The sequence below is a fragment of the Patagioenas fasciata genome, chromosome 12 (assembly GCF_037038585.1).
Source record: "Patagioenas fasciata isolate bPatFas1 chromosome 12, bPatFas1.hap1, whole genome shotgun sequence".
Lineage (NCBI taxonomy): Eukaryota > Metazoa > Chordata > Aves > Columbiformes > Columbidae > Patagioenas > Patagioenas fasciata.
This window is the reverse complement of record NC_092531.1, coordinates 15904680-15927975: the sequence shown is the minus strand read 5'-3', so window position 1 is coordinate 15927975 and position 23296 is coordinate 15904680. Positions and strand designations below refer to the sequence as shown.

Genomic DNA, 23296 nt, shown 5'->3' with positions numbered 1-23296 from the left:
AGCTGAGCAAGACCCAAGATTAATTGGGAATTAATTTGCACCTCCAAGCACGAGGTGTCACCCCAGGAGCCCCTTGTCTCAACCCCGTCCCCAGCTGCCAAAGAGCCACCAGCCGTCCCCAGCGCTCCAGCTGACAGCTCGGCCTGAGCTTTATGAGCAAGCCAGCAAAAAACCATGTAAGTCCTCAGCCCTTAAAAACTGCATTTTGGAAGCTGCTCTTTGGTAGGAGCCAAATTCACCACCCCACCCAGAAAGCGACAGTACCCGGAGCCACCGTGCGGTCCCCACGCTACCACCGACCATGAAGAAACCACCACTCAGGCTGAGCCAATCGAGCTCATTTATTCTACCTTTATTTTTCTTGTACAAGTAGCCACAGGCTAAAATCTAAACAGAGCAAACTACAAAAAAACCTGCATTTTATTATTATCTTTTTTTTTTTTTTATACAGAGCTAACAATCGTAGGATCAGTGGGATTTCAAATATCAAGACAGTTCAAAGTAAGAAAGGTAGAAAATAAACAGTAGAAAAGTGCTTTGTAATTTGGGTTTTTAATATTACTCTTAACGGTTGATTCCCAAAGAGGACTGGGACAAAGGTTTAGCATCGTCTTCACTATTGTTATAAACACAAAGACATTGCAAGTTTTAATGATGGAAATACGATCAAAGGAAAATCCCTCTTTGCTTTGTAAGTAAGACCCTGATCCAAAGCCCCGTGAAATTCGGCTTTTCCCCGACTCGCTGTGCTTTGCACCGGCCCCGTCCCTTCTTCGTACAAGATGCCGAAGCTCAGACTCTGGTCTCGGAATAAAACTGGAGCCGTTTCCCCGATTTCCAGTGTTTTGGTGCTGGGGATGCTGGTACTTCACACAAAACCACCTCCCTGCCCGCAGCTCCAGCACAAGCATCCTTCCCTTTTTTCTTTTTAATTTGATGGGTGAAGAAAATAAATGAGCAGGCATCAAGTTGCTTGATAGGATCTTTACTCTGCCTTCACCGGGAGGGATAGATTTCCAAATGCTGTTTGCACAGATGAAGTCAGTAAGTAGCTCCCACCCCGTGCCGCCACTGTTTATTTTCATAAGCTTTTAATTTCCTCTTTGTTTTTAACCGATCTTCCCAGACTTAAGTGCTGTCAGTCAGCTCAGAAAGGGCTCAGACACAGCACTGAGTCCCCCAAAATGCCATGGGATGGTTTTCTTGGAGAAATACCCCCACAGGCAGCAAAAAAATAAATCATCCCTTCACCATCCAGGATTGACAACACTTCGTAGCTTCTTTCCTCTTTTATTGCCAACTTAAAAATGTACAGTCCCTTGGTATAATCTTGGGTGGACGCTTTAAAATTCCCAGACTGGTCCAGCACTTAAAAATATTTCAGCATCTTTACAAAACAAGGAAGAAGAAAGATACGGCAGACAAATAAATACCTGAATCCAACAGCATGAACATACCCTGTCACAGCATAAAACTATTCCCTGTTCAGCTAAAGACAATGTGGATACTGTCCCTGAGGTAGCAGCCATCTCTGGTAAATGTGAGAACTCCAACAAGAGGTTGTGCCCATTATGGGTTACCAAAAAAACCAAACAAACAAAAAATCAGTTTTTGGATAGTTTATTCCTTGCTGTAATTTCATCTCACCATCACCAGAAAAGCAAGAGGGTTGCTGTTGTTTGGGTGGGGTTTTTTTTTGACCTGCCCAGAAAAGGCAGTGAGTTGAATTTGTGGAGTTATTTCCTTGGAAAAAAAATGCTAGAGCATGATATTTCTACCCCAAATGCAGGCAGTTGCCAGTGGCTTGTGCTGGATCAAACACCTGCCCATTATCCAGCACTTTTATCTCTGGATAAAACTCTCTGACTCCTCCCACCAAGAAAAGAGGGAAAAGAAAAACTTAAAAGAAATGTGGTAAGCTGTTGCTTAAATGCTTGTGGTGTGTAAATGAATTATTGAGGTGAAGGGAACGCCAGCGGCACGGGGACGCACACCCAGAGCAACGATGCTCCTGCTCAACCAACAGCCTGGACAAAGCCTGAAGGTGATCCCTTTGAAGAAGCCTCTGATTCCATGAAAAGGGTATGTGCTCATGGATGAGCATTTTTGACACCTGTGAAACCGCATCCAGACCACTGGCAGCACATGGGGACCTGCAGCCCTACGTCTACCCAAGTACAACGTGTTTATCCAAGTACAACAGGTCTGCCCAAGCACAACATTTCTACCCAAGTACAACATGTCTGAGTAGAGCACGTGTCTACCCGAGTACAACACATCTACCGAAGTACGATGTGTCTACTCAAGTACAACATGTCTGCTTAAGTACAACGTGTCTACTCAAGTACAACTGTGCCTCAAGCACAGAATAAAAACCTGGCGGTTTCCCTCAAACATGGGCAGCACTTTGGATGAACCAAGAACAGATTTGAAGCTGTGCTCCACACTGAAACCAAACACAAGCTGGGTTGTTTGGGTTCTTTTGTTGTTCTTTTTTTCTTCTTCTTTCACAGATTAAAGGCCAGACATACACCAGGTGATGTTTTCCCAAATTTTTAGTCGGCACAGCTTTGCCCCAGCCCGGCTCAGGCAAGAGAGGCTGTTGATGTTGCTTCTCCAGCGAAGTGGCAGCTAGAGATACTCCACAGGCACAAAGCCAGAATGTGCCGTTTTGAGAGGGTTTTTTTGCCCAGTTTTGTGTACTTGGGAGGCTTGGATAATTCAGGGAAGACCACGCTCCCCTGCTGGGTCTCCAGATTTCAGCCTCATCCCTTCAGGGACTGACCTGCCACAACTGGCTGCGGCAGGTACCAAAAGTACAGATTGACAAGAGCGGAAAAGAAACCCCAAAAAAGAGGAAAAGCTAAATATCTAAAAAATAGTCTTTAAAGATTTACATCCATTTTTACCATCTCAAACCAAAACATAATCTGCATTGGTTTAAGCCATCACATTTCTGCATAATAAAAAAAAAAAAAAGAAAAGAAAAAGCTCTATTCTGGAGATACTATCACATTTCAACTAGTCAAATGGCACAGCATTTCCCTTTAATAAAAGGAAGAAGTGACAAATACTTGTTACTATTACAATATCACAATAATATGATATTAAATTAATAGCATGTTCACAGCTCCAGGAGTCTGAGCTGAAAGCTAGTCTAAATTCTGAGTTCACTTTGGCAACAGTACTTATTCAATGTGAACGTCGGCGTTACACACACACACAAAATAAAATAAAAAGCTGGGCTGGACTGGGACGGCAAGAGGAGACTGGGATTTCTTTGATATTGGTCTGACAGCCCATTTAGTCTCTTTGGTGGGGTGGGAAGAGGCTATTTGGGGATTTAATGCATAAATTTAACCCTTCACATATTTTCTGTCCTGTAAAATGTTTGCAGGAGGAGGAGTTTTAATGGGACAGCATTTAACGAATGCCAAGCTTCAAGAGCTCCTTGCTCTCAAGGTCAAAGCTGTTACATCTGGGCCAAGCTGGGTGATGTGGTTGGGAAGGACCAAGTCCCACTCGCCAGCCCAGCCCCACACCAGGACACCCCATAGGAGGAGAGACGTTTGCCTTATTGTCCCGTATATTGTATTATTTACACCATTATCAGTAGCATCCTGTTGCCAAACAGGAAGGTGATGGGGATATTTCTGACACAAGGGACTCTTCCACTGGTACCATAAAAAAAAAATACTTTTTTTTTTTTTTTTTGGTTAAACTAATTTCCTTTCACTTTTCCTTCTGAACACGGTGACGTTTGACTTACCACCACCTATACAAAGAGTTCAAACCTTCACATTCACCCAGTTTTAACCAACCCACATGACGGGGAAAGGGCTGCTGCCCTCCAGCACCAGCTGGCCAATGTCCATGTCCATGTCCCCATGGATGACACTGGTCACACACTGACTCACAAGGACAACCCAAAATCCACGGTGGCACATTGGTGGTGGTCCCTGGAGGGTGAGGATCATGCACGAACCCTCTCTTTGGTGTCGGGAGCTCCTCTGCCCACCCTGGGCATGGGGAAGGGCATCCTCTGGTGTGGGCCATAGTCACCTGGGAACCCTCCTTGCTTCGTTCCTCCCAGGGAAATGAGCCCTTCTCAGCTCAGCCCATCCTGGGATGAGCCCTTGCTTACTGGAAACATGCTGGAGGAGCTGGAAGCAGCTCAGCAGCATCTCCAGGGGTTTGGGAAGTGCCGTATCAGGGTTTCCTTGTAGGTGCTCCTGATGGCTTGGAATGGAAAAGATGGTGATGATCAGGTTCCCACCTCCCAGGGGTGCATGATGCTGCTTGTGCCCATGCATGCCATCAATCATCCCATGGGGAATCAGCCTTGGGGAGACGGACCCTGAATACACTCAGGTCGGACCACGGCAGCCAAATTTGGCCCTGCAAGAGCAACAGTGCCAGCGAGCCACAGGGCACCGAGCCGTGTGGCTGCGGTGGCCTCAACAGTCTTTAAAGTAAAACAAAAAACCCACGATACGAATCTCCACCACACAAAGATCCCACCGGAGCCCTGCTCCATGCCTAAAAGTAAAGCTCATAACACCAGTGAAGCATCTTGGTGTGGGGCTGAGTGGGAGAGGCAGGAATTGGGGAGAGGAGAGGACACACACGCACACAAACACACACACACGCTTGAGGTAGAACATTGCTTTCAAGGTTTGGAAGTGCTTTACATGGAAACGATGACAAGAAAACCACCGAGGCAGCAGGTACCGAGCGTGACTGCTGAGGTAGGACCAAGCTTGTACTGACCAAGTGCTATGCTACTTGTTTTTTTTGTTGAAGACGAAGGAAGACGCAGGTATTTCTGCTTCCCAGAAGACATTCATTCCGGTTGAGGTAGGTTCTGAGTTCACTCGGGTTGTCTGTCCAAGTCTTTCAGTAGCCCTCAGGCAGGCATCCTTTGACACACACACTTTTTTTTTTACTTTTTTTTTTTTTCATATTATTTTGAGTCCATCAGCAAAAAAATTATCCTGAGAAATAGTGAAAGTGTACAAAATCATCAAATCCATGGAGAGACGGCCTTCCCAGGCCTCAATTTTTGGAGTCAAGTTAGAAGGATTTCTCTGAATCCAGTCTTCTGGAAATAAAAAATAGATCCAAAAAAGTAGTCCTAAAGCTGCTGATCAGGAAAAAGTCTGGGATGCCAAGAGGAGGCTCCAGAGTATTCCCAGTCTGTCAGAGATGGGAGAGCTTGCCAAAAACTCTGCCAAGGAGTTTTTTACGTAGCAGCCGCAGGGAAAATGCATCATGACCAGTCTTGATAAAGCCACGTCGGAAAAAACACCGAGAGGCCCCAGAGAGGTCAGAAAGATAAACTTCACAAGAGTCTCCAAAAGGCTGTATACACATATATATATTTATATATATATATATATAAAAAAATAAAGCAAAACAAAAAAATAACAATCAGACCGTAGAAATCTTCAATTGACCTGAGATTGACGACTCGTTGTAAAGACATCACCAGCCGTGGGTTTGGTTTCTGGTAACTCCTACAAGAGGGTTCGAGTCTTGGCAGTTTTATCCTTCATTGGCAGAACCATTGTCAGGAGCTGGAGGGCTGCCGCCATGGGGGGGGGTTTGAATGGGGTCTGGCTGCTCCTCGATGATGCTGAATTCATCCAGAGGGAGGGTGGATATCTGGGTGTCGTCATGGGTGGCTGGGGGGCTGTGAGACACCTGGCAAGAGAAAGGGACAATGCAGAAGATCAGTCGCACCTTGGGCTGCATCAGGAGCGTGGGCAGCAGGTCAGGAGGTGACTCTGTCCGTCTGCTCTGTGAGACCCCTGCAGCGCTGGTCCAGCTCTGGTTCCTCAGCACAGGACACACATGGACCTGCTGGAGAGGGGCCAGAGGAGCCACAGGAATGATCCGAGGCTGGAACAGCTCTGCTGGGAGGACAGGCTGAGAAAGTTGGGGTGTTCAGTTGGAGAAGAGAAGCTCCAGGGAGACCTTATTGCAGACTTTCTGTACTTAAAAGAGGCTGATAAGAAATATGAGGACAGACTTTTTAGCAGGGCCTATTTCCATAGGACAAGGGGTGACAGTTTTAAACTAAAGGAGGGGAGATTCAGGCTGGACATGAGGAAGAAATTTTTTACAATGCGGCTGGTGAGAGCCTGTCCCAGGTTGGCCAGAGAGGTGTTGGATGCCCCATCCCTGGAGACATCCCAGGCCAGGCTGGACGGGGCTCTGAGCAACCTGAGCTGGTGAAGATGTCCCTGCTCATGGCAGGGGTGGCACTGGGGGAGCTGGGAAGGTTCTTCCCAACCCAGCCTACTCCATGATTCTACGATAACACAGTGACAATGGTGGATCACCGATGCTCTCAGACACGCCACTGCACCTGCATTCCCTGGGCGTGATCCCGTTGTGTGCTGCTGGACGTACCGTCATTCCCTTGTCCTGCTGCTCCTGGGATGCAGATGTTGGGAATAACCTCTCCAGCTCGTTCATATCCAACTGCTTTCCATTCAAGTCCCGCTCATCCCTGTCCCTGCGAGCAGCTCCGTTCAGAACGAGGCCCGTGGCATTTCGCTGGCTCCTGGGGATCTGCGGGGTTGACAGCTGCTCCTGCACGTTTTTGCACATCAGCAGCCTGAAAAATCAAGAGGCAGGGCCTGAAGGTGAGCAAAGACAGTGTCTCCCCCAATCCTGAGTCTGTGTTATCCCTGCGCTATGTTCCTTCACTCCTTAAATCCCTCCTATAAAGTCATATAGACACCACCTGTGCAATTCCATGCCACAGGATGTGTTCCCCGAGATCTGCGTGGGAAACAGTCCGTTATCACAAAGGCATCTAGATATAAGGAAGAAATTCTTCCCCACGAGGTGGTGAGGCTCTGCCACAGGCTGCCCAGAGAAGCTGTGGATGCCCTACCCCTGGAAGTGTTCAAGGCCAGGTTGGACGGGGCTCTGAGCAACCTGATCTGTCTGAAGATGTCCTTGCTCATGGCAGGGGGGTTGGCACTAGATGATCTTTAAGGTCCCTTTCAGCCCAAACCATTCCTTGATTCTATGATCACACTGGGGGTGCAAAACCCCTGCGGGGCCACCCACACGGCACTATGGACCACCATCCTTAGCAAGTAACCCCTACCTTCCTCTGTACCCAAACATGAGGAAGAGGACGCAGAATATGATGCATGTGACACCGATGTGGATCCCAATGATGATGCCAGTCGTGGAGGTTTTATTGTTCTGCTCGTCCTTCATGCAGTCGCAAGGGGGATTCAGCACTGCCAGAAAAAAGAGAGAGTCAGTGGTGCTCTTTGCCTCTTGGTCCTCCAGCTTTTAGGGGGCCCAGAGCAAAAGCAGGACCCTGGGCTGTAGGCAGGGGAAGAGGATAGCAGCATGGGGGCCTGGGGGGTCACCAAGGCAGCTCCCCTGCTCCTGGTACCCCAGGAAAGCGGTCCCAGCAAGCACAGGACTGGAAGGTCCATAGAGAGTCAGCCCCATTACCTGGGCTGCTCTTATTAGACGCAATTAATGAATAAAAACAAGTCTGATGTTAATTTTTACAAACCCCTGTGTCTGAGGTGAGAGGCAGCTATCAGAGCAGGCTTGTACCTGATGGAAAGCACTGAGTAAGCAGATGCCAACGAGATTAATATTTACTCCAACGTAGACAGAGAAGTAATAACTGTCTCTGGAAGATATTCCCACTGGAAGGCTTAAAAGGCTTCCAAGATCAGCAAGATGTTTTTTTTACACATAGATGAATATGAAAGGTGTGGTCAGTTAGAGATTCCCTCTAGAGATTTCCCCTTTTCTGCCATGTAACACAGTGCTCATGCCCTGCAGCCCCTCTTTCCAAAGCCACGTGTCCTCTCTTCCCAGCACCAGGGAAGGTCAAAATATCCAAGAGAGCTCCAGGAGAGCAGAGATGCTCAGTGTATCCCATCTTGCTCGAGGACAGCAGCTCTTAGCTTATACATGGGGATGGTGCAAGCCACATGGCAGGGAAACCACCCTGAGCAGCACCAGGTGGTCCCACCCCTGCGGAGTTTTGCTTCATCATTTGTGATGCTGAAAATAAATGAGTGGCTGAAGATGAGATGCAGGGTAGAGCCCCAGGTGTCTGGGGAATGTGTCTGGTCTCACCACACTCCTGCAAAACGCTTTTCACAAACCACCAATGTCCCATCTCACCTGTCCTCTCCACAGTTTCCCTCAAGGACACGAAGCGGACAGTTGAGTTTCCATCCCCATGCTGGTTATAGGCGAGGAGCTTGACTTCATACACCACTGACGCATCTGTTTCGATGGAGACACAAGAAAGGTATTTCAGGTTTAATCATCAGCGTTTTCTCCCCGAGTTATGCTTATTTAGAAAACGCACATCTTGCCAAATGCACACAAGATGCTGCAAACAAGAACTGGGAAAGAGCTCCAAAAACTCAGGGCAGAGCCGCAGCATCTTCTGTTTAATAGCCACGCAACCCGTCATAGAATCATAGAATCATTTTGGTTGGAAGAGACCCTCAAGACCATGAAGCCCAACCATTAACCAACTGTATCATTAAACCATGTCTCTAAGAACCCCATCTCCACATCTCTCCAACCCCTCCAGGGATGGTGACTCCACCACTGCCCTGGGCAGCCTGTTCCAATGCCTGGCAGCCCTTCCTGTGAATAAGTTTTCCCAATATCTGATCCAAACCTCCCCTGGCACAACTTGAGGCCGTCAAGCTGTCACTGTACTCACCCAGGTGGGTAATGTTATATGCCGTGACGTTGCTGGGCAGCAGCACCGGACCCGTGTACTGGGAGAGGTGGACCTTGCGGTAATACAGCTTGAAGCCTTCGTGCTGGCCCAGCTTGATGGAGGGTTCCCACGTAGCCTGGACGGTGGTGCTGTTAATGACTTTAATAAAGAGGGATGGTATGGCTGGGACTGCAACAGAGAGAAAGACAGTGGGTTGCGCATGCTTTTTGACTCTGTGTGATAAAAAATTCCCCAGGAGCCGTTCCCTGTGGTCACCGCACCAAAGAATGTGCTAGAAGAGATTGAGAAAAATATCAGATCAGACCTGATCCTGGTTTAAACAGCTCTGAACTTCTTCTGGGAGCTGTAATGAGTTTCTAAGGGTCTCCTCTGTTCAGTTCAGTAAGGTAAGAGGCTACTTTCACATTCCAGTTGCAATCTGATGCTCAGCCCCCTCAGGTCAGGGCAAGAATGCAGTGACTTTGGCAATGCATTCCCAAATTCCACTTTTCTGCCCTCGCCCTTAGGGTAGTGAGGACCTTTCAGAGTGATTAATCCCCTAGGGAGGAAGGAACCAGAAGGGATGGAGCTGGAGACATCCCTCTTAAAAGCCTGCTAGGTACCTGCGCTGGCTTGCAGGGTGTGCAGGAGCTTGTTCTTCCCATTATGAGGGAGGTTTGTGACTCTGTGCTGGGGATTTAGGAGAGAATTGGGACATCTTCGTCCACCAGGACACTTATTGCTCCAGTCAATGCCCCTAAACTCTGCCCTCATTCTCAGGGTGGGGGTGTCACAGCCATTTAATCCCCAGAAAGCTGCCTGGCCCCATCCTGCCCCATCAGCTTGGGCTGAGAGGCAAAGACTTGCAAACCAAAGCCAGTTTTCTTCTGATGCAGATATCTGGGGTTTCCAGACGTTAATTCTACACACGCCCTGTCCCTGTACAGCGCTGGGGCACACAGGACCACATTTCCCCCAAAATCTCCTTCCTTCCTCTCTTCTGACCACACCAGGGCAGAGATGTGTCACAGCAGGACATTTCACTGGTTATTTTTTTCACCTCATTTCCACAAAACTCCCCATCACTGGGAAAGAGAAGGGTCTTCAGGTGCTGCTCTACGAGCTCGGCTAAACCCTGCAGCAAAAGCACTGAGCAGAACAGACCTGCTTCTTCAGCAGCCTCCAGGCTTTACGGCAGAGCTATTGTTCCAAACCCACGTGATTGCAGGCTCAGAAGGTCACAAATATAAAGATTCCTGGGCTTGCCTTGGACCGACACTGCTTTTTGTCTTTTTTTTTTCCCCAAAGCATCTCTAAAGGATGAGCCATGCAAACCTGGCCTTGATGGTGTCCTTTGGCAGAGAGTTCAGCACAACCATTTACTGAGCGATAGTGAAATGTGGCCACGTCAGTCTAAGACTGACAAGCTAAAAAGGGCATTTCCTCCACTTAACAGCAAAGGTAAAACTCCATAGCACAACTGTTTGCCTTTTCCCAGGCATGGAGAGCCTTAGCTTTCCCCCAAGGAGATTTAGGGGAAGGAAAAACATATCTCCTGGTGATCAGAATGGTCTGGGCGACCCTGTCCCTTCCCAAAGTGATGTTCTCCTGCAGGTTTCAGGGGCTTTGCCTGAAGCCCACCATACACAGTCAGAGGAACAAAGCCCTGCTGACTGGTGAGAATCTCCATGGGGATTCAGGAGGAAAGACTCAGCTGTCCTGGGGCAGGATATCGAGATCCCATCCTGCCCGAGTGCTGCCAACGGGAAACAAAAAAGGGTTGAAGTACTTTCTTCTTGCTAGGATTTATTCTGATGAGCATTTCCTCAACGGGAAGGCCACACTAAGCACCTTCTGGGTGCAAAACACAGAGCAATTTCTATTTATACCAGAACATACCATTCTTCCCAAGGCTGCATATTTTTGCAATCCAATTAAATACTCCTTTTTTTTAATTTCTAATTTTCCCAGTTCTCTCTGGGGCAAAACCAGGGATTGTCTGGATCCCCACTCTGAGAAGTCGGACTCTTGCTTCAAGCATCATGGGTGAAAACGCCACAGAAAGGGAAATCACATTAACCCATGGACAAAGAAACACTGATGTGGGCCATCCTGATTTGTGAAGTTGGCTTTATTTTAGGGCTGCAGAGCCTTACATTTAACAAAAACCACAAGAATCTCTCTCCTTCAAAACATGGAATATATAGTATTTATTAAAACTTTGAGTATATATATATATGCATAATATTGATTATATGTATGCACTCGCAGAATGCACGTGCTGTTTATAATGTTATTACACAAATAAGTGTATACAAATGGAGTATATCTGTGTGTGTGTTTAAATATAGGTACACACAGCAGCGTATATGTGCTTCACAGAAGTATATATAAGGCACAATACAGATCTACTATAAGTAAGGCATCTCCCTCACGCTAAGGACTGGGATACTTGTTTTCCTCTTCTGTGCTGTTTGGAATTTTCCCCAGGTCATTTCAACTTTCTTCTTGAAGGCGTCTTTAGCCGAAGATGACTAAAGGAACAGTCTTCATCCTAGAGAAATGTCAAAAAGTCCTGGAGAAAATCCTAAAAAGCATTAAAAGACAAGAACAAGGAGTGTGTGCTGCTTAATGAAGCAGAAAGAGTTTGAGATTTAAAATACCATGGCATTTGTGAAATGGCATAAAGGAGGCGAGTACGGAGGAGACAGGAGGACCTTTCTAGCAAGAGAGGTTTATGGAGGATGAGGTTCACTTTGGTGGTTTCTCTACTGCATCTTCCCTTCACCTTTCCATCTAAAATTGTCCCCAGCACAAAGGAAGGAGCACCGCACTTCCACAAAGTGCTGGAGGCTTCAGCCAAATGTATTCATAAAATCATAGAATGTCCTGAGTTTGAAGGGACCCAGAAGGATCATCGAGTCCAACTTCTGTCCCTGCACAGGACAGCCCCAAAATTTGAGAATCAGAGAATGTCCTGAGTTGGAAGGGACCCACAAGGACCACCATCTGCATTCTCAGCAGATTCCTGGCCCTAAGAAGCTGAGCTCCCCACTCGGAAAGGAGCCTTGCTCCTCAGGACCTTCACCCTACTATCGCTCCAGACAGTACCAGCATAACTTAGACCAGTCTCCAGCTGACAGATTCACCCACCATGTCCTTTCCATGCAAGGCAGGACACAGCAATGTGGTAACACGGAGGGTCCAGCCACCACGGGGCTTCACACACATTTCTGTGCACTTCTCATGCACGTCTTGCTGAGCTGGGATGACAATGCCAACACACGCCATGTCGGGAAAATCCAGTCCCTTTCCAAGGCTCTTAGCAAGAGATCCAGGGGCTGCCCAAGCCCAGGGGAACCCCAGCACTCCTGTGCACCTTGGGAATCATAGAACCGTAGAAGAGTTTGGGTTGAAGGGCCTTCCCAGCTCCCCAGTGCCACCCCTGCCATGAGCAGGGACATCTTCACCAGCTCAGGTTGCTCAGAGCCCCCTCTGGCCTGGCCTGGGATGTCTCCAGGGATGGGGCATCCAACACCTCTCTGGGCAACCTGGGACAGGCTCTCACCACCCTCATGTCCAGCCTGAATCTCCCCTCCTTTAGTTTAAAACCATCATCACCCCTTGTCCTATCACAACAGGCCCTGCTAAAAAGTCTGTCCCCATCTTTCTTATCGGCCCCTTTTAAGTATGGAAAGGCCATAATAAGGTCTCCTCGGAGCTTCTCCAGCTGAACACCCCAACCCTCTCAGCCTGTCCTCCCAGCAGAGCTGCTCCAGCCTCGGACCATTTCTGTGGCACCTCTGAGAAGGTGCAGAGTGAAAAGCCTTGGCTGTGAGATGAAGCAAGTCTGCAGTGAAACCTTAATTTGGTGACAAAAGCCACTGCATCCTCTCTGACCTGCTCTCTCCCCTGGGAGCAGAAGGCAACAGGCACCCGAGTGAAGCAAAACAAACAAATCAAGCCAGAACTGCAGCTTGTAAATATCTTTTTATCTTCCTACAAGATAAATGCAAGTTGAGGTTGAGGGATCTCAACCAGGCCAGCTTGTCCATCCTGAACAGGGAGCTAATTGCTGCAGCTTTGTTACACAGGACAAACCTTTTTTTGAAGGATAGCAGAGCAGGACAATGATGCCTTGAAACTTCAGAGAGCTGGGAAATTTATGATCCCATTACCAGATACCTAACTATTTCTGTCATGATTGAAGGTAATAATGACAAAAAGTCCTCGCTAGCCTGACCCAGACTTCTGCAGAAACACCAAGCTCTGTGAAGCATGGCTGGCTTCTGGCTCCAGTAGCTGAACTTAGAGCACTGGGTCAAGGAGTTTCAAGTTGGGCCTTAGTCCATCCTTCTGTCTCTAAATTGGAAGGAAAAACAAACTCCAAGGGTGACCGGTTTCCTGCACAGTACCAAGGAAAACAAACTCACAGGGTAACGACCCAGCAGGGCGAGAATTTATTGTCGTTGTGGCTTAAATGCCGTAGTAAACATCTGCAAAAGCTGAAAAAGGAATGAAAAATGGATCCCCCACCTAGAGCCAACACACTCTTTCATTTGATCCTAAATAATATTCTCACACCAAAGGTCCTCTCTGCTGCAAATTCATAATTTCTGAGTGTTCATGAGAACAATGCAATGCTCCTAAGAAATTAGTATCAGTATGTGAGACAAGCCAGTATTCAGAGGCGCTGGAGAGGTCCGAGTCTCTAGGAAAATGTTCCTAAAATGCCAGCTGAGAGATCACACTGGGGCTGTGGTTTCTGCCTGGTGCCTGTGTCCAAGGGTCCTGCATTAGAGCACCCCCTTTCTTACTGGAGAAGCTAACTGGTGGCCACATCCATGAGGCCAAGTCAGGGAAAAAAGCGTTGGAGATCACCCTGACTTCCCACTGAGCCAGAAGGCTGCTCCGAGGCAAGGACTTGTAGGTCAGGACAACTCAGCTCCAGTGTGATTTCCCCACGGTAAAACAGAAAAAAATTGAAATTCAGAAAAATATTGTATCTATCAAGTCAGAGCTGTGAGTACCAGAGCTGCCTGAGCAGGGAATCTGCATTTAGTGAGTGGTTTAGGAAAAGCCCAGAGCAGCTGTGATGCATGAGACCAGCCAGACTCGCACCCCACCCCACCCCAACATCAGCTACGTTTGAGGTGATTCTGCACTTAAAGCAATCAGTCCACCTCCATCTAACGACACAAGAGCTTTACAACATCCCAGAGCATGAGGAGGAGCAGGAACAAGGAGCATCAACACCACAGGCTACGTGCCAAAGCTCTCCAGGGTGGGTATCAGGGTGACTGGCGCTGCTGCTACGCACAGCAGGTTTCAGCATCTGATGATGGTCCAAGCGCAAAGTGTTCCTTACCTTCTCCCAGCGTGCTCACCACGGTGACTTCTGAGGCTTTGCTGGCACCCCGGGAGGTGTAAGCCTTTATGTAAAAGCTATAGCTGGTGGAGGGCTCTAAATCAGTCACTAGCTGCTGGAAGGTGCTCTTGCTAACAGCCTCCTGATACTCCATCTCTACGGGATCTGAAGTGCAAAGAGAGAGAGAACAGAGTGGCGTTAGGCTTTGCAAGAGGTAAAGAGACTAAACCAATGTTGCAAGCGGTAATTTTGGTCCCTCCTGTGGATACATATCTGCCCACATCATTTTCTGCTTACATTTCTGTGCACTTTGCAGAGACCGAAAATGGGCAGCAAGATCTGACTCCGCAGCTTCACCCTCCCCGCCCTTTTGGTATTTACAGCAGCATTACTGCCTCATCTTTGTCCTTCAGAGACATGGAGATGTTGGGGAACATGGGTGGCAGCACTGTCTACTGTCATGCAGACCTGGTTTACCTCCAGGGCCATGTTGCTAAATTATGGGAAGGCTGGGGATGCTCCGGGCAGCAGGTAGAGGACTGTACCTGCAGCTTTCCGAATGTGCAGCACGTAGCCGATGATCTCCTTGGTGTTCTGCAGAGGTTCTTTCCAAGACACCTGGATGGTGGTTGCAGAGACCGTCTCAGCCTTCACGCTCTGCGGAGGGCCGGGCAGCCCATCGGCCCACAGGACCGTGAGGCGAGCACTGGCTTGCGTGGAGCCGGCGCTGTTCTCGGCGATGCACTGGTAGATGGCTTCATCCGCCTGGTTGATCCCGTAGATGGACAGAGTGCTGCGTGGTAACATGAGAGGGACAAGCATTTCACCAAGTGCTCACCAGCAGACATCCCTCCCCTCCAGCCATGTACAGGAAAGACACAGAGATGTAGGAGAGGGGCCAGAGGAGCCACAGAAACGATCCGAGGTTGGAACAGCTCTGCTGGGAAGACAGGCTGAGAGAGTTGGGCTGTTCAGCTGGAAAAGAGAAACTCCGGGGAGACCTTATTGCGGCCTTTCCATACTTAAAAGGGGCTGATAAGAAAGATAAGAAAAGACTTTTTAGCAGGGCCTGTTGTGATAGAACAAGGGGTGATGGTTTTAAACTAAAGGAGGGGAGATTCAGGTTGGACATGAGGAAGAAATGTTTTCCACTGAGTGTGGTGAGAGCCTGGCCCAGGTTGCCCAGAGAGGTGGTTGATGCCCCATAGAACGTAAGAATAGAATCATTTTGGTTGGAAGAAACCCTCAGGATCACCAAGTCCAACTAAAGCCTAACTCTAGCACTAAACCATGTCCCTAAATGGCTTTAAGCAGAGCAGTACGTTTTTTATGCCTTTAGTACTGACCCCAGGCAAGGCAGCACTTCCCTCAGAAGTGGGTCAGGCCTGCACATTGAGCCTTCTGTTCCCTTTTAGAAAGGAATCTCCTGCAATCACAACCGCCTTTTTTTTGCGGGTGCTGTTTTTGATGAAGGATACAGGGTCCCCCTGTCGCCTCTTATCACCTGATGAAGATGTCCCTGCTCATGGCAGGGCTTGGACTGGATGAGCTGTGAAAGTCCCTTCCAACCCAAACTCTTCTATTTTTCTATGAATGGTCCCCATTCTGGCTCTGGCGGCATCCCCCATGCTTCTGTTTCCACAGAAAGCTTCCAGGAAGCTGTGGGTTGCTGATTTTGCAGAAGGAAAAGCCCAGGAGGTGGATGCATCTTTCCCTGGACCCCATGACTGGGCAGATTGTCTCGAGTTACAGAGACTGTGGGTCAAGTACAGCCAGACGGGGATACAGGGGATGGGGAACAGAGGATCTGAAGCCCTGAATTCATGAAGATCCCAGCCACACGACAGAGAGAGCTCTGTGGCAAGTGCATCCATCCACCCAAACCAGCTTTAACTGGCTTTGTTCCAGTACACACCAGTTGAGACCCATCCAGGCACTGCACACGGTTGCTGAGCCAAGTCCAATCAAGCACAGCCAGAAAGCCCTCTGGTGAGGCTCTAATTGCATTATAGCACATTAGAGCAGTCTTAGGGTAACATCGGGATTAGCTGATTTACCCGGCAGGGTTACAGCCTCAGCTCCTGCTTCTGCATTTTCAGAAACATGATGAGCATGAGCCAAAAGCCAAAGCTTAGGAGCAAGTCACAGGTTTTTGTCTGCAAAACCTCTCCAGCGCTTTTTTGATGTTGGTGCCTCAAAGTCTGCCCCCCCAGGGCAGGCAGAACGGTTCTTCCAGCCTGCGCTCGGGGACCTTTGCCCAAGCTTAGGGGCTGGTTTCAGCCTCCAAGATAAAGACAGACACTGGCTACGCTGGTGGAAAACATCTCCAAAGAAGGGGAAAACCAGCGATGTACCAGCTTGTGTACAACCAGAGCAAGTTCAGGGCCAGGGCAAGGGTTGCAGCTTTAAAACAACACCAGTAAATATTGACTCAGAAATGTTTGTGCAAGACATTACCTCTACCTTGCCATTCAGTGTACAAAACAGCTTTTCTTAATAACATTTGTTAATAAACAAGGGCCCATCAATGAAAGCCCTGCTCTCCCCAGGGCTTGCGCCCTTCTTCAGAAACCAAGCCAGGAACAACATGGTTCAATTTGCGTGGACAAAATGCCGCGCACCACCGCCTCCGCTTCCATTTTTGAGCATCACCCATATGCGCACCATTCTGGATTAATCCCTTTTTGTGCATCTGCAGTTCCAGTCCTGTCCAGTTCATTTGAACTGTGGTTTGCTTCTGGCTTGACAATGTCTGCGAGACAATGATCCCCACAAGCTTCAGCATCATCTTTCAGGCTTACGCCAAAGCCCACATGAGGTTTTTGGTTGCTATTTTTCTGTAAGACATTACCTGAGCCTAACCAAATCTGCATCCACTGCGTCCTTCTAGGGAAAAGCAAATGATTTTCTTCTCCCGTGGTGAATTCCAGGTGGATTTGGGACTTGACCGCACATGAGTAAATCCCAAGCACCCCTGCTGATGCAAGGGGCACTTCATGGCTTTTTGGGATTCATCATCAAAACTGCCTCTTATGTAAATGAAAAATTGTACATGGGAAGTTGAAATGATAAATAACTTGCCACTGGCTGCCTGTATGTCAGAACAAACATTCCTTCTAATTGCAGCAAGATATTGGTCTTCCTATATTAAAATCTGTTATTGCTGTTGTTTTAACATTCATATTTGTGCCTTGCAAATTATCAGGGCCGTGGTGAGCGAGCAAATGTTTAACAGTCATCTATTTATGTCCTGTGCCTTTGTTTCCTTGGAAACACTGTAAATGGAATATCAAATGTGATGGTTTCAGCTGATACGGTGATTTTAGAGAATCAGCCCTAAGCTCCCCTCATAGCCACTGGGCTCAACGTATCTGATTAAATGGAAGGAGAAAGGCAGAGCTGGGAGCGGGGGACAGGGAGGAAAGACTCGATGTGTGGCTCAACTGTGTCAACAACGGCTGATTCCTGCGAGGACAGATGGCAGAAGGCAGGATTACGCTGTCCAAAAGCTGTATGCACAGCTCGGCACAAAGCAGATGTGTGGAAGGAGCAGCAATTCCTTCTGCCCCGTCAATGCCGGGATTATTTCCACCCGGCCGCTGTGCATCTGGGCACCCTGGAACAGCCTGGTTGGGCTGGCACGCGAGTCAAGAGCAGCGTTAAGCTGCCCAAGCACAAAGTACCCCAGGAACGATGAGTATTTAGGCTCTGCTACCTCCAAGGGTATTTAATTTCTCAGCGCGGAGAGAGGAAAAGATGGGGAGCAGAGAAGAGGGGAGCCTGGTTGGAACCAGTGGTGCAAGGAGCCTGATGGCAACAGCATGATTGCACAATCAACGAACCATTTTGGTTCGGAGAGACCCTCAAGACAGTCCAACCGTTAACCCAGCCCTGGCACTACCCCATGTCCGTGAGAACCTCATCTCCGTGTCTGTCCAACCCTCCAGGGATGGTGACTCCACCACTGCCCTGGGCAGCCTGTTCCAAAGCCCAACAAATGCTGACGCTGGGGTCAAAGTTGTCTCTCTCCTGAGAGGATGAGTGGCTGAGCAAAGTTTATCTTGTGCAATATAGGTGATGTACCGGATGCCAGCGCTCCTGGAGCAGGACAGCATTTAGCCACTGGGACCCAGAGCTGGGCAGAGCCTTGGACATCCCAGCTGCCTCTCTGCAGAGGTGCCAGGGCCGCCGGAAACACTGTCATGCACAGTCAACTCAGAAGAAAAGAAATAAACTAATTTTCTGCAAAGTGGACATGGCTTGCTTCAGGCTTTGAAAAGTTCGCTTTCATTGAGATTTCCAAGGCTGCGTTTGGACGTATCGAGCAATAAGAGCCTTGGCCACCCATCACCACGTTATCTGGAACGATGTGCAGATAAGGGGGTCAATAAAACACCTGGATTTTCAGCTGTGTCTATAAACCTGGGTATGGAGCAGAAACCAAGGGTGGAGAAGTTGACGAGCAGAATGCTCAGTATCTAAACACCAGTTTCATGAGAATAAGGGTTTTCTCTGTCTGTCAGTCCCTCTGACACCTGCAGGCAGACTCTAAAGGAGGCTGTGAGCTCCTGCAAGCCCCAGCGTGAGCTCGGAAGGATGCTGGGAGCTGCAACGAGGAGGGCAAGCGCTGGCAGAGAGTGACGTGAATCCCAGCATCATCCCAGCTGACACCTCTGCTGTGCATCCCTTTTTATCTTTGCTGAGAAATTCTTCCCACCTTCACCCACTGCATCACCCCATGGATGCAGATGATGCGACACCACAGGGTCAGCATCTGATCCATCAGCTTTCTTGGATTTTGCTGCTTTTTGTCATTTTCTTTTCTTTTTTTTTTAAGGAAGCTTAAACAAAAGGAAAATATGTAGTTGCCGTGCGAGGAGATGCAGAGCGTCTCTGCGCATCAACCATCTGAAATATGCAGTGTCCTTTTATTTCTTCCTGTCAACAGGGAGAAAAAAAAAATCTGTCACTTTGGGACATCTGCTGTTGGAAAACTTTCCCGCGGGTGCCAGACCGGCAGCGCCGTGAGCACGTCAGACGAGGCGAGATGCCAGAAGGTTTTTTGCTGGTCACCAAAGCTGCTCGGCGAGCCGAGGGCTCCATCACATCCCTGCACAAAGCCCTGACAGGCATTGATGGAAGTGGGGAGAGGAGCCGCTGCAGATTCACACCCGGCTGGAGCTGAAACGAGACGTCTCGGCCGCTCGAAAGCCGCGGTGTTCCCAAGCTGTCTCCTCGTTCAGAGGCAAATCAGGATGAGTGATCTGACTCGGGTCAGGGGTCCGGGCCGGTGACCGGAGATCGGCTTTCCAAAGGCTCCTCTGAAAAAAGTCTGAGAACTGAAGGAAGCCTCTTCATCGCTTCAGCCACACAAAGAAGAAGAGGGGCCCATCTGGAAGGAGATCAGCCTGCGCGCGCACACGGGAGCACAAAAGAGGGAGTGTGATGAAATTAATGTGAGGAGCAGGCTGCAGCCAGCAGAGAGGGTTTTAAGCACCAGAGAGCCACCAGTGCCACATTCAGATGTCCCATGACCATGCTCTGCATGTGTCACAGGTCACGTTGTGCCATCCTGCACCCAACAAACTGTTCCTGGGCTGCCGGTCAGTGCCGTGCTGGAAAGGAACTTTTTCCCCTTCAGTCCCAGTTCTTTGCAATTTTGCAGAAATGCCCTTTAATTTGAAGGTTGCCTCGTACAGGCTGAGAATAAGGTACAAAGCTTGAAGAGTGACACTCACAGGTCCAAGAGAACACTGCAGATCGTCCCCAGCCATCTGTAGGCATGTTCTTACACTTCCAGAAATGAAATATCCTGCAGGGTTTCCCAAGTGAAATCAGGTTGTGTTATGCAGCAGAATGAACTCTATCCATACAAACTGCTTTATATGGAGGGATGCAGTTTCTGGAGGGATGTTGCACGGTGCTGTGGGGAACCACTGGTATCAATGAAAGATCCATCAGATCTCAGTCTGCAGAGCTGCTGAGGGATGCAGCTCCTTCCCGTGCCCCTGGGAGAGGATGAAGTCCAGCAGGATGGAGATCTGGCTGTACGGTGTGTTTTCTGCAAATGGGATGTTGCAAATGGCGTCGCATTTGCTACACGAGGCTCAGCAGCAGCACCATTTCATCCCAGCTAACACGGGTTTTGTAGAAAAAAGCTGCCTTGTGAATGACAGGTTGTAGTTTCCCTTGGTTTGGTACCAAAAGGGTTGTCCTGTCCCAAGTGCTTGCGCTAGAATTAAGCAACATGACAAATACAAGAAAAGCAAAGATGGAGGAATATTTTCCCTGATGAACCTTGAGCATTTGTGGCCCTTGAAGTGAGTCATTCCCAGAGCACTAACACAAGTGCAAACCAGTGTAGAAGAATTTTAAAAGGAGACAGTTCATAAGCAAAGGTCACCAAGGAAAGCAAATGCCACCTGAGCCCAGGTTCTAACGAAGCCTTTTTCCGGTGGAACAAATGAAGTCTCTTAATTACCATTTTGTAAATAAAATCTTCTTGGAAAATCAATATTTAGAGCCTGCCTTCTCTGAAGATGTTGGCCTTTGTTCCTTGCTATTACAGCAATATAAACCCCACAGTGTGATCTACTTCTAGGCTGAAAATTACCCCCCTGAATCTGACTGGGTCAAAGGAAGGAAAGCAATAAACCTTTCAGAGCAGTAATTTGAGTACTATTTCATGCTTCCTGGTGAATTTTGAAGTAATAGCCAAGAAAGTATGATTTTACACAAGCCCACAATTAACTCGGCCAGTAACTGCAACCTGCTTTCCTGACGGGCTGGTGATGCCAGGTGAGAATTTTGCTGGAAATGCTCATCGCACCTCTCAGGCATTTGGATCATAATTAATTTGAATCACCGCACGAACAACACAGACAAAACAGCATCTCTGATCAGCAGAGAGGGACAGGCCCTGCAGCTGCTGGACACAGCGATGGCTCCATCAAAGTCAAAAAGGCTCCATCAGCTCCTCCATCTGAGATCGTGGTCCAGCACAGCGTCACCCTGACAGCGACCGGCTCTGTCCCCAACCTGGGGATTGCACGGCACGACAGCCCCATCGTCAGTTCCTTCAGCGGTTTTTATTCACAGCTTTTAATGGAAAACCCCACAATTCCCTATGCCTGAGCCCTCATGCATTTTTCATTAACAATTATCTGCTGTCCCAGAACTGCTTTTGATTTTTTTTTTTTTGCTAATCATCGATTGGATATTTTGTTCCCACACAGCTGGCATTTTCAAAACATAACAACCACCTCTGGAGAGGGCTCAGCAGAAGGCTGATCTTTAATGCTAATGTGCCCAGAAACCGTCAACACATCAGGTGATGAGAATTCACATCTGAGGGACCGTGAGGGAGGAGGTATTTATCGGATGCTGCCTGGGAGGCTGATTTTACTGCGCTGAAAGGCTGGAAGTTGCTTAGCAAGTGATGCTCCTATGTCGTACCAGAAGCCACGTCCAACCTGCGGTGAATCCAGTCCTGAAGCTGCTGTCCCATCTCAACAACAGTGGGTTTGTGCGGTCCCTTGATCCTGAGGGTTTGCTTTCCTTGGGTTTGTAGTTACTGCATATCAGAGACAACACAGGGTGGCTTAGATGCCAAAGGGACCTTCGCAACTTTGTGAAGCAGCAGTTTGATGGACGGGTCCTCCCATCAGCTGAGGAGCAGAGCAGCATCTTGAACACCCCATGTACTGCAGGTCTGGACCTCACTTCTTGCTCTGTTCGTTTACAAGAACGAAGTTGCTCATAAAGACACATTTTGCAATCAATTAGCACATGATATGATTTGGGATGATTTACTCTTTTTTCTAAAAATCCCTTTGGGGGCACTCAGACCTTTATTGCCATATTAAGCAGAGTTTTAATCCAAATGAATTTTTCTAGGAAACCATGTAATCTAATTAAAAAGCTCGTAGTGCATTTTAGTAGCTTCATTACTAGTAGATTTGAGATCCATCTTTACATGGACAAATATTTTCCAAGTGCAATAGACTGATAAATCCAAGGCATAATCACAAACTGATTCTGCCTGGAACTAAGTGGGTTACAGCACTTAGTCACGCCCATGAGAATGAAACAAAGGACAACTTGAAAAAGCTCAGAGAAAAAAAACAAATAAAACAGTCGTTGATCTGTTTCCTCCAGTTGATAGAGGACTCAGCTTTGCTGTACCAGCGAGGGCATTTTTCAGACTGACAGTTTTGGAAACCACCAAGAATGGCCACTTGCCTGGAGTTGGGGGTCAGAGTAGATCAACGCTAATGCAAAAGAAGCCAAAAGTTCACCATGGTCAAGTAGGATGGCCCTAGGGCTCAGGTTTACAATGGCATTACTATAGCTTGAGAAGATGCCACGTGTCAGCTGAGCCCCAGGAACCGGCTGAGCTTCCCCAGCCTGTGCCAGATGCAATGTAATCTGAGCTCACGGTGGAAAAAAATGATGCTAAATTGCATTAAACGATTGCCATAAGAAAACAATTACAGCGGCGTTCACCAAGTCACAGTTCACATGCATGTGTAGTGATAGCTCCTGGCACAGGGACCTGGTCAGGAGACATGACCATGACAAAAGATCCTACTTCTACTTTCCTCCAGCAGTGAAGAGCAATGATTTCACACGGAAGATGTCTGGGCGAGACGCAGAGCGTGAGTCCTGTATTTAATGGCCACTTTAAAAGTCTTTGATCACTTCTGACCCGCCTGGAGATACACTAATTTCCCTTCTCCCATTTCTGCTCTGTTCATAGGGTAAGGGCAGCCAGGTCTCAGAATCCCACGCAGTGAGCTAGAAGACCACGAGCCTGCATTGAGCGGTATCTGCACACACAAAGTTCCCTGGAGCTCTACAAACTTCCAGCTCAGAGAACACCTCCAGTGATTGATAAGATTTTACTACAACTCACACCTTATCCTTAATGCAACACACATCCTTCCCTCCTTCATACAACAAACCTTTAAAAAAACCTCAAACCTGAAGACAAAAAGCCCTATTATACAGAAACTTAGAAAACTAAACCCACTTTTCTCCCCTGAGGAACAAGCCATGGTGCCTGCACAGCACTTCCCAACAGTCTGAACTGAAGGTCCGGACCCTCCAGCGAGGCTGGGTAGTTGCATTTCATGAGACACCGTTTTTAATACAGATAGCAGTTCTATGACACCACAGAGTACAATTCTCTACCAATA

At 48.2% G+C, this 23296-nt stretch overlaps 1 protein-coding gene across 1 annotated transcript in view; it reads right to left on the bottom strand.

The window, feature by feature from the left end:
- Positions 1-323: 323 nt before the first annotated feature.
- Positions 324-23296, bottom strand: part of IGDCC3 (immunoglobulin superfamily DCC subclass member 3) — a 107797-nt gene continuing 84824 nt past the window's right edge. The window contains exons 8-14 of the mRNA XM_065847679.2: positions 14645-14892; positions 14100-14264; positions 8732-8920; positions 8176-8280; positions 7124-7262; positions 6415-6622; positions 324-5703 (exon numbers count right to left, since the gene is read on the bottom strand). Coding sequence (XP_065703751.1) covers positions 5545-5703; positions 6415-6622; positions 7124-7262; positions 8176-8280; positions 8732-8920; positions 14100-14264; positions 14645-14892 — 1213 coding nt within the window. The 3' untranslated portion in view covers positions 324-5544. The remainder of the gene's footprint in view (positions 5704-6414; positions 6623-7123; positions 7263-8175; positions 8281-8731; positions 8921-14099; positions 14265-14644; positions 14893-23296) is intronic.